This window comes from Phallusia mammillata, chromosome 6 (genome assembly GCF_965637545.1).
Source record: "Phallusia mammillata chromosome 6, kaPhaMamm4.hap1.1, whole genome shotgun sequence".
Classification (NCBI taxonomy): Eukaryota; Metazoa; Chordata; class Ascidiacea; order Phlebobranchia; family Ascidiidae; genus Phallusia; species Phallusia mammillata.
In genome coordinates, this window is record NC_137257.1 from 19,184,820 (window position 1) to 19,195,039 (window position 10,220).

Below are 10,220 nucleotides of genomic sequence, written 5' to 3' on the forward strand. Positions count from 1 at the left end.
CATCATATGGAGACGATAAAGAATCGATTTGGCCACCTGTTTTTTTGTAAAAATTGTGTGCCTTTCCTGAAAACAAAAAAGACTAGAATGAACAAATCTGGTATTTGATGAAAAATTAGTATCGCTAGTTGAGTTATTACCAGGTACTTATGATGTTTTCAAAAAGGATTTTGATCTCCTTGTCTCTATCTGGACGAGATTGTTCGTGCCAGATTCCCAAAGCGTGCATAGCTTCGTGTTGAACAGTTCCCGAAGACTCACAGCCATCACCAATGGAAATCTATGTTATTTAAAATCAATCTGTAAGCCCGTGGCTGTTATGGCCGTTCTTATAATTTTATACTTTAAAGCCCCATTGCATCTCGCACCTCTTCCGAAGGCTATTTTCAAGAAAGAAGCTACTATTTCCTAAACCCTATGATTCAGCAACCTCGCACCCCATCAACAAAAACATGTCAACCTTCTCCTAATTATGCGTGCAACCCTTGAAACCGTGGGCTATTTCCACATTTTTTCACAACTTACTGAAAATCTGAAAAGTTTCCTGTGCAAAGCTGCCACCTTAGGAACAGTATAACCATATCGTTTATTAGTACTAAGCTAAAATCGTGTTGGTATAATCATGTCAATGCAAAACCTTCCAGAATATTTCAACTATCGCGTTTTACCGATAAATGACATGACTTTAAATTTACCTATAGATAGGTAGATAGGAATTGTGGATCAGATTTGTTTTTAGACTAAGCATTTAAGCTTGGAAGGTTTGTAACTTGGTGATAAAATGAGTTCACTGAATTTTGTATACTCCTTACTCGGCATAGAAAGAGAATTATGTTAGAATTAATGTTTTTACCTCTTGAGTGCCAACAACCCTTCCAATGTAGGACCAACAACCCGAATTTCGAAAAAACTAGATCACGTCCTTATCACCTGGTTGGGCCAATTCGGCCAAACTTCAAACAACTTATTGCGTTGAGAACTCCAAGACCAGCGACAATTGCATTTCTGTGGGCATTTCGTGATTCTAGAATTAACAAGTCCAATCGAAGTAAATAGTTATGCATACCAAAAATTATTATGAAGACTTTAAGTCCGTTTCGTGTAAATTCATTTACAATTTTTACCCAATTTTTTTATCCCTGTATAATAATCTGCATTCTACAGTCTAAATTATTTATGCTTTTCTCCACCACAATGTTAGCCGTTCAAAAAAAAAAGTAACTTAAAAAAAAGAACTGTAATTTTTACTTGTACAAATTCGAGGACAACAAAGCCAGTTCGTAAATATTACCTATGTCAGCAGTCAAGTAAAAGGGAATGCTAATGTATCCTTCAGGTGTACGTTTCCTCCATCGTTTATGAACTGAAGAAACGGCCCTTCTGTCGATCCCAAGTTGAATGACTTTCCACTCACTTTCTGCAATGTGCAAAGAAAATCTTAATTAGAGGCAAAACATTTGAAATGTCTAATGTACCTGGTGTTGTTTAATTTAACAACATTAAAATGCCTATAAATAATAAACGCTCAAATATATCTAAAAGCGACATGTTATTTTAAACGCCCTTGTGGGTCAGTTGGACGTTTTGGGAAATGCTCATGCCATCACCAGTTACACGAGCAAAATAAAAAAATATCACTACGGCTAGATAGAAACACTATCATTTGATCTACTTTAAATTGTGTGTTTCTTGCATCAAATTGTTACTACCGGCAAACGTCGAAAATCAAACAATTGTTTGTTCCGAGACATTTTAACTACGAGGCGTTTACCTGACATTCTAATATCGTCAATGTGAACAGAACAACTGCATTTGCAAAGCTCGTAATCAAATTTGCCCAGTCCAGTTGCGCAAGACGAACAGTCCACAGGCTCGCAACATTCTGAGAATAAAAATGGTAACATCCCAGCTAACAATTTGACGTCGGCTCGACGTAGATTTCTGGTCAAGTTTGGTCGATAGGACGTTGCGACAAAACGTCAATTTTACGTAAAAGTGTCGACTCCAGAAAACGTAGATAGGACGTTGCAGATAACGTACATTCGTGACGTCTTTAAAACGTAAATCGTGACGTTAGTTTTACGTAAAAGTGTCGACTCCAGAAGACGTAGATAGGACGTTGCAGATAACGTACATTCGTGACGTCTTTAAAACGTAAATCGTGACGTTAGTTTTACGTAAAAGTGTCGACTCCAGAAAACGTAGATAGGACCTTGTAAACAACGTTTTGCCATGACGTTTGTTGCACGTCTAGTTAAACGTCAATACGACCTCATAAAAACGCGTCTCCATGACGTTGTTGAATTACGTCAAATATGCGTTGAACCAAACGTAATAACGAACGTTCAAAATTACATTTGCATGACGTAACTTATGACGTCATTTTTACGTAAGAGTGTCTACTCCATACGATGCATATATGACGTGGTAATTTATGTCAATAATACGCACAAATAAACATGAGTACGACACCTAACAACGCCGATCCTAATTACGTGTTGACATGTTTGCACTTTTAATTACAATGTTTAAAACGTTTGCAGCTTTCTAACTAACGCTAACAATTAAACATGCCAAGGAATTAAAGTAGGAATATAATATTGATGGTGAAAAATCACAGTAGTACAGAATCAAAAAGGGTTAGCAGTAAACAGCAAAAAACGGCGAAAAAGTATGGCATTCACTGAACAATAGACTAATATGTATGACTCCTAAAGAGTTTGTAAATACCATTAAGGTTTTCGTTGCATTGTGCTAAAACATTGCCTTATAATATATGTTTGACATGGCTTGTTCATAATACAACACAATTATAGCAGAAACAAATAAACATTTCAAATAGTGCCAGTAAAATATATAGAAAAATTATAAATATAACCCTGTTAACCCTTTAACTAAATCTGTCATGCGTGATAAGTGAAATATTGTTTACAATGCGCACATTACCCGTGGTCAGAAGCTTACTAAAATTAAATGACTCTGGTCTTATTTTAAACCAAAGCAAGTGTTGTACAAATTACACATACCTGTTGTCCACAATTAAATCATGTGCACCTAGGTAGCCACCTTTAATGTCTGCACTCGCTGACAGGCAGAATTTAAAACGTATTCTCCCCATAAACACTCTAATGTGGAAAACCACTTGCAAACTGCCCATAAGGTGTTTACATTTAACCAAATTTCCGAAGAAATTATGTTTGCACGGCTAAATGATTGCTTTTTCAATACATTTTCGTCAAATCATATGTCATTAAATTTACGAATACAAATAGCATAATTTGTACTTACGCACTATAGGTATACAACTTAATAACCACATAAGTTTAGGTATCCTCTCCATTTCTGAAATCAACTTCTGTGCTCTATTTGCAGTCCTGAAAATGCTTAACATTCGTAGTGTTGGTACTCCTGCCCGTAGCATGCTGCCCTAGATGCATTGGCAAGAGTGCAGTTGACTAATACAATCCTTTAGTGCGTTGCGAACGAGCGATACACGTTTCCGCAATTGGGCAGCACAGTTTGATCTATTGTGTTTACGTTATGATGAATGCATAGTTTATAAGAGCAGAGAGACAGTGTTGGTGCTAACTTTTTAAGCAGTATTTAGTACCAGCTACTTAGCTCGCTGATTTACATTTACAAAAATTATGGAAACAGAACGGTCAGTCCCGAATAAAGCCCGTTTGTTACAAAAACCAAAGCCCGTACCCGCTCCGAAAAGCCCGTCCCGACTTACAACTCTGTGTGAAAGTATAACAATGATTTTTGGCATATTTGCGGATTGACTTAGGCTTTTGTTATTTTACGAACACTAAAGTACAACGTTGGGGTGGTTTGCAAACTTTACCACTAAGTCAAACCATGTTGTCTTTTGAAAGGCCAGATATTGTTCAATTTTCCGCTACGATACGAAACGTAAGCACAATCCTATAAATATGCGATTTCGAAAAGAAGTAATCATACTATGTCGTAACTAACAGAGGAAGTCTCTTCGTCGCTGATGTTGAGTTCGTGCAAAGTTTCTGCCTCAGGTGGGATTGTTTCAGTGTCTGAGTGCAACAGAGTAGCCTACAACAAGTTGTTGATGTTTAAGGGTAACTTGTTTGAAGCGTGGCCAATTTTATGGTTCAAAAAGTTATGTAGTTATGTAACTTGTTTGAAGTGTGGCCAATTTCATGGGACAAGTGGGTAACTCTAGGGAACTATGGTGGGTAATACGACAATCGATAGACCGCAAAGGTGTGTTCTACAACCTGCTAATTTTTGTGCAATTCAAACATTTCCATTCTATGAATAGTTTTAAAGAAAACCAAGAGGGATACTGGTAGGATAAGTGGTGGGACTAAAATATTCATACTTTATATTTTTTGGGGGAGGTTTGTGCAAGATATTTGTTCTGATGCAAGCACGTTTAAAACAAAGCAATCTCACACACGCTGCTTTTGTTAGCAAACCTTGCACTGAATTATAAAAATTTATCGAACAGGCTGTTGCCCATCGAGATGCTAGTTACCACACAGAGAAGCAACTTTAGAAGCATGGAAACTAACCAAAAAAATTTTTTTTTCTGTGATAGCCGATGAATCATGTGATATATCAAGGACGGAACAGCTAAGCATTGTTTCGAGATACATGAAAGCTACACAAGTGTATGATAGTTTTATCGGTTTTGTTGAAAAGAATTCGGTTTTGGCAGAATCCATTTCTAGAAGTATTTTGTCTCGCCTTACCAGCACAGGTTTGGATTTACATAAACTTGTTGACAAGTACCCTCGTGCATTACATTCCTTGCATTCCTTACATCGACAGTCTGAACAATTCGCTTCAACAACGATTTAGCGACAATTCCTCAGTTTTTAATTTGAGCGCTTGTATTGTTTAGATCAGGGCTACTCAAACTTTCTTGTTCTGCGACCCCATTTCAAAACAGAAATTTCTACGCGACCCCTTTTGATGGGTATGATGTAAAGAAATACTTATATTTTATATATATACCATCTAATGGTGCCTAAAAAGCCTAAATTAATTTCTAACTTTATGCACAGATTAACAGTCTTAGTTCTTATGACGTCATAATCTATATTGTGACGCTTGTGGTATCTGTTTTTTCGCATTGTTTGCACACAATAGGAATAAAAATAGTTTGGCGCTTATGGCTACGAGGCTGGTAATACTCTTCTAAGTTCTACAAAATGTGTTTAGACAGTTTGAATGTACGGGAATGATGTTTAAACAATAAATGTACGTACGTATACCATTTATTGTGACTGACATAATAACCCATACTGTTTCGCGACCCCAAAATTATATTACGCGACCCCAATTGGGGTCGCTACCCACAGTTTGAGAAGCCCTGGTTTAGATAACCTTGACAGCGAAGTTATTCTCCAGGAGATCTTTCAGCTCTCAACTTAAACTCGTGTGTTATCATGAACTTCTTCGGAGCGCAAACGACTATCCAAGCGTTCTCAGCTTAGTCCAGATCATCATGGCGTTGCCGGCAACAACTGTTGAAGCTGAACGCGGGTCAAGACATTGCGCTCAAAAAACTTTAAAAAAAATGTTTACGCTACAGACAAAGTGGTGAAAGTTGATAGACCTTTGTCGAGGTCGTCAAAACGGCAATTCAGAGAAAGGTTGTGCGAAAGTTGGTTACAAATAACGGATTTGATATCAACTTGCAAAGTTGTTGACTTCACACAGCCTTAGTGCGCACTAATGCTTGCGGCCAATGCTAGGCCCTGATCACTTCGATCACGTGCAAAATATTGCAGCTCGTGACCGAACAAGACGAGAATAGTTTTGAAAAAACAACAAGGCTTTAAAAGTTTAATTTAATTTTTTATTGAAATCACACATCCTAGGGTGTCGCACAATTAAAGTATTATGGTGTGCCACAAAACAAGTTTTTTTAAGCTGTAATAACGATATCTTTTCTGTTTTGGCAAATTTTGTATCGCTTCGTTTCAGTTTTGGGTGTAAAACTAATAATGATGCTTTGGTAAGTTTTGTTTGCATTGGCGCACAAATATTGACTAGGTTCAAATTTTAGCGATCGTTTTCGAAATGATTCCTGTATTTTTAAGTGTTTTGAAAGTCATTGTTAAGCTTAGCTCATACGCTATATGAAATCTTACAAAACATTTTTACTTTCGTGAGGCGAGCGTTAGAGTGAACCTACTTTTGTCTTATTTTTGTGCTTGTTTTTCATCTCAAACTTTGGTTTGTGAGTAGAACGTTTTACTGTTTTGGTGAAAGTCCAGTAAGACCCAACTGCACACTAGTCAATTCATCCAGGCCTCGAAAGCATTTAAAATTGTTTGAAACGTATGAAAGAAGTTAAGTTGGCACCATTTATGACATAGGCCGATGTTATTTAAAAGTAATTGCTGTTTAATCTTCGTATCGTAGTGAGTTTTTTGTTCCTGCACTTTATTTTTTCGAAAAATATTTCTGCCGTTAGATTAAGCATAGGGACAACTAACGAACTGGGTGATTCTAATTGATTCTAAAAATTCTAAATTAAGTTTGAATTACGAGTATTGGCAACAACTGATTGAGTTTTGTTGTCTTCAGACACTGAAGAAATGTGGAAAGAAAACTTCCAGGATTCCTTGCAATATTTGCACAAACGTGACACTACTGAAAACGAGGAATTAAAACAGGCCTTCCAAGTATTTGACGAGGTATAGAAACATTTCTCGACTCAACTATTTTGTTTGTTTTCATTGTTTTTGCAAATCAGTGTTTTTAAACAATGTTTTTTGAAAAGAAAGCTGAAATTTAAACCCAAACTTAAATTTTTGGCCATATTCTAACCTCAATCTGATTGGATAGGATGGCAGCGGTTTCATTGAGGTTGATGAAAATAAAAGCATAATGCAAGGAACTGGCGAACCCCTTACTGATAAAGAGGTTGTGCCAATGATGAAGAAAAATGATATGGACGGTGACGGAAGGATTGATTACGGAGGTAGCAAGAAAATACTTGTATGATAAATTATTTTGAGACAATTTAAACAATACAAAAATAATTTTGCTTTAAACTTTATAATTTATTACCCATAATAGTTATTTTCCGAATATCCAATTTAGGTCATTTTTTGCGGATTATCTTTTGTTTTATTTGTTGTAGCTTTTTCAGAGATAACAAAAATTCTGCTAGTTAGGAAATAAGTCTATAAGAGATAAGAAGTGACAGCTATTTCATTTGAATGCAACAGTGCTTTTGTTTGCAAACAATTCAGCAAAAAAAAAATATTCAATGTGCCCCAGAAAATGTATGACCACGTTTGTATGTTCCTATATGTAAGGTAAAGCATATCATTTTGTTGACTGCATGTTTTTGGATTTGTAGAATTCGTGGTTATGATGAGGGGAGAACAGTGGTAACATTTCAACTCTATGAAAATGTTGGACTTTCAAAAATACAAGAAAACAATACAAAATGTTGGTTCTTTTTGCCATACCGGTACATTGGGTAGTGCCAAAAGTAGACTGACGTCAAAACATTAGAGCTAGTGCGCACAAACTTTTATCAAAGTGCCGTTCTACCGACCTTGAGAAAGGTCTAGCACAGACCAGGCGAGCCCGTTTTTGAGAAGCCCGTTTAAGTCCGAAAGTTTGATTGACAGGCATATACAGTGAAAATCAGGAACAAAAAACAACAGCATGCACATTAGACCAGTGTTTTTCAACCTTTTTTGAGCCACGGAACACTTTATACATTAAAATATGTTTGCGGAACACCAAACGAAATTTTGATGCAATGAAACAACCATAGGCTCAGGGTGACACTAAAACGCTAAATCGCACATCACGTAATCACTAAAACGGATGAAAACGCTCATATAGCGCTATTAAAGTTGGGGGAAGTTTTACGAAATCGTATCATTGAAATGGCGGATAATTATTTTCATAAAAAAAACTATTTCCGCCTATTGTATTAAACCAGTGATTTTCGACCGGTGTTTGACATAAAACACTATCCAAACCATAGAAGTCTAAAACATTAGAATCCTATATTCAAACCAGCAAATTTCTCTCGGAACACCTGACGATCTTTCACGGAACACTAGTGTTCCGCGGAACACCGGTTGAAAATCACTGCATTAGACGATTGGTCTTTAAACAAGGCGTTTTAGGGCTGTTTAGCGTTAGTTCAGGTCCAGAAACTGTTTACTCAGCTAGTTAAATTTAGTTCAAAAACATACTGACACAGGCCCGAATCAAGCCCCTTTTTTTCAAAAAAAAACAATTATGTGGTACGCGTACCATTGGTGGTACTCCGGAGCTTTTAGGTGGTACGCTTTCTCACTTGCTAAATTCAAACCAGATCAAGATTTGCAACCAACTTGATCAGCTCTGTCCCAAGTCCTGTGATGGGTGAAGAACTATATTACCCGTTCTTATTCATTACAGAGAAGGAATGTTAAACCTTCAACAAAACTCAAACTATTCTTCACATATGTTTCAAACCTTCGGCTTTATAGGCCAAATAATGCAGGTTGGGATAAGCATAGACTAATTTCTGCTTAAAGTTAGCACCAACAGTATCTCTCTACTCTTATGCACACATCATAACGTAAGCACAATAGATCGATCTGTGACGCTCAATTGCGGAAAGGTGTCTCGCTTGTTCGCAACGCACTGTAGGATTGTATTCGTCAACAGCACGCATGTCAATGCATCTAAGGCAGCACGTTCCGAGCGGGCGTACAACATTATGACTGTAAAGCATAGTTAGGACTGCAAAGGGAGCACAGAAATTGGTTTCAGAAATGGAGAGGATAGCAATACTTCTATGGTTATTAGGGTGTACCCCTATAGTGCGTAAGTACAAAATATGCTATTTGTATTTGCAAACTAACTGCACATTACGGAAATGTATTGATGATGCAATTGGTTAGCCATGCAAATAGAATCACTTCAGAAATTTGGTTTATTGTAAACACCAACTGGACAGTTTGCAAGTAGTTTTGTACATTATGGGGTTTCTAAAGAGAAACGTTTAAAATTCTGCCTGCCAGGGAGTGCAGACATTAAAGGTGGCTACAGAGGTACACTTGATTTGATAACAAGCAGGCGTAAATTGTGGAACACTTGCTTCGGTTTACAATGAATCCAGAATCATTTATATTTAGCAACAACTTTGGACCGTGTGCAATGTGTACATTCTAAACGAATATCAAACTTACCATGAAATATTTGATCAATGAGATAACAGCGTTATTTTACCTTTTTTTCTCAGAATGTTGTGAGCCTGTTGATTGTACGTCTTGCACAACTGGACTGAGCAAATTTGATTACGAGCTTTGCAAGTACATTTGTTATGTTCACATTGACGATATTAGAATGTCAGCTAAATGCCTCTCAGCTAAGTATCACGGAACAATCAATTGTTTGGTTTTCAACACAAATTTTGCCGGTAGTAACAGTTTGATGTAAGAAACACACAATTTAAAGGAATATTATATCATAGTGTTTCTATCTAGCCGTAGTAAAACTGTTTTACTCGTGTACTGACCCAGTGGGTAGACAATTAAACACTCCGTGTACCTGACTCTAATAAACAAACAAACTATCACTGTCGAAACAAACCTAAAAAGACGCAAACTGATTTAACGTTCCCACATTATATTTCAATAAAGCATGCCACGAAAGCGCCTCTTGCGGCTAAACACGCAACACAAAAGTCACCGCGCCACGAATCAACTGTGAGACATCAATTCTAATGCGTACTCTAGTCACTAGTCACTAGTCACTAGTCACTAGTCACTAGTCACTGGTCACTGGTCACTTAAGGTAACTCTAGGTAACTGATTTTTAGTTTGAAACACGTCGGTCTTTATAGCGTTCAGGTCATATAGTTGTTATGCGGCATAGTTATAAAAACGTACGCCCGAGAAGATTAACTGTGTTCTAAACCGTAATTATTCTTTAAATTGCTTATAGAAGTGTCAAGTTTAACATGGCTGGAAGCAGATTAAGACGTTGCTTCACGTTAACACGTAAGGGGATGATAAAACGATAGCCTTAAGCAGTAATTGACCGGAGCAGCAATAAGTAAAACAGGTTTAAATAGGTTTAACAGCCGGTCAAGCTTTTGTGTAGAAAAAAGGCGAGTTATGAACGGTTTTGACCGGGCCAATGCTACGTCACAACAATTACATGCAAGTTTTAAAATTAAAAGTCCAAAGTCCGATATGTTTTAAATGAAA

General features: G+C 36.9%; 3 protein-coding genes across 4 annotated transcripts; 1 reads left to right on the top strand and 2 right to left on the bottom strand.

Moving 5' to 3' along the window:
* Window positions 1-2: 2 nt before the first annotated feature.
* On the bottom strand, window positions 3-910 carry LOC145231940 (blastula protease 10-like; the record flags this gene model as incomplete). The annotated part of the gene is made up of 3 exons (XM_080096408.1): window positions 3-66; window positions 141-280; window positions 854-910. Coding segments are annotated over 3 exons (261 nt in total), but the record flags the coding sequence as incomplete, so codon positions are not given.
* On the bottom strand, window positions 908-10,220 carry LOC145231939 (uncharacterized). 2 transcript variants are annotated; one of them, XM_080096407.1, is made up of 4 exons: window positions 9,238-10,220; window positions 1,772-1,882; window positions 1,292-1,417; window positions 908-1,024 (listed from the first exon to the last, which is right to left on the bottom strand). In XM_080096407.1, the coding sequence occupies exons 2-4, from the start codon at window positions 1,776-1,778 to the stop codon at window positions 927-929; spliced, it is 231 nt and encodes a 76-aa protein (XP_079952533.1). In that variant the 5' UTR covers window positions 1,779-1,882; window positions 9,238-10,220; the 3' UTR covers window positions 908-926. The 2 variants fall into 2 exon arrangements, with proteins under 2 accessions (XP_079952533.1, XP_079952532.1); XM_080096406.1 differs by lacking the exon at window positions 9,238-10,220 and having other exon boundaries at window positions 1,772-2,851.
* Window positions 3,638-7,448, top strand: LOC145231938 (calglandulin-like). Its single transcript, XM_080096404.1, has 4 exons — window positions 3,638-4,738; window positions 6,577-6,686; window positions 6,838-6,973; window positions 7,358-7,448. The coding sequence occupies exons 1-4, from the start codon at window positions 4,633-4,635 to the stop codon at window positions 7,390-7,392; spliced, it is 387 nt and encodes a 128-aa protein (XP_079952530.1). The 5' UTR covers window positions 3,638-4,632; the 3' UTR covers window positions 7,393-7,448.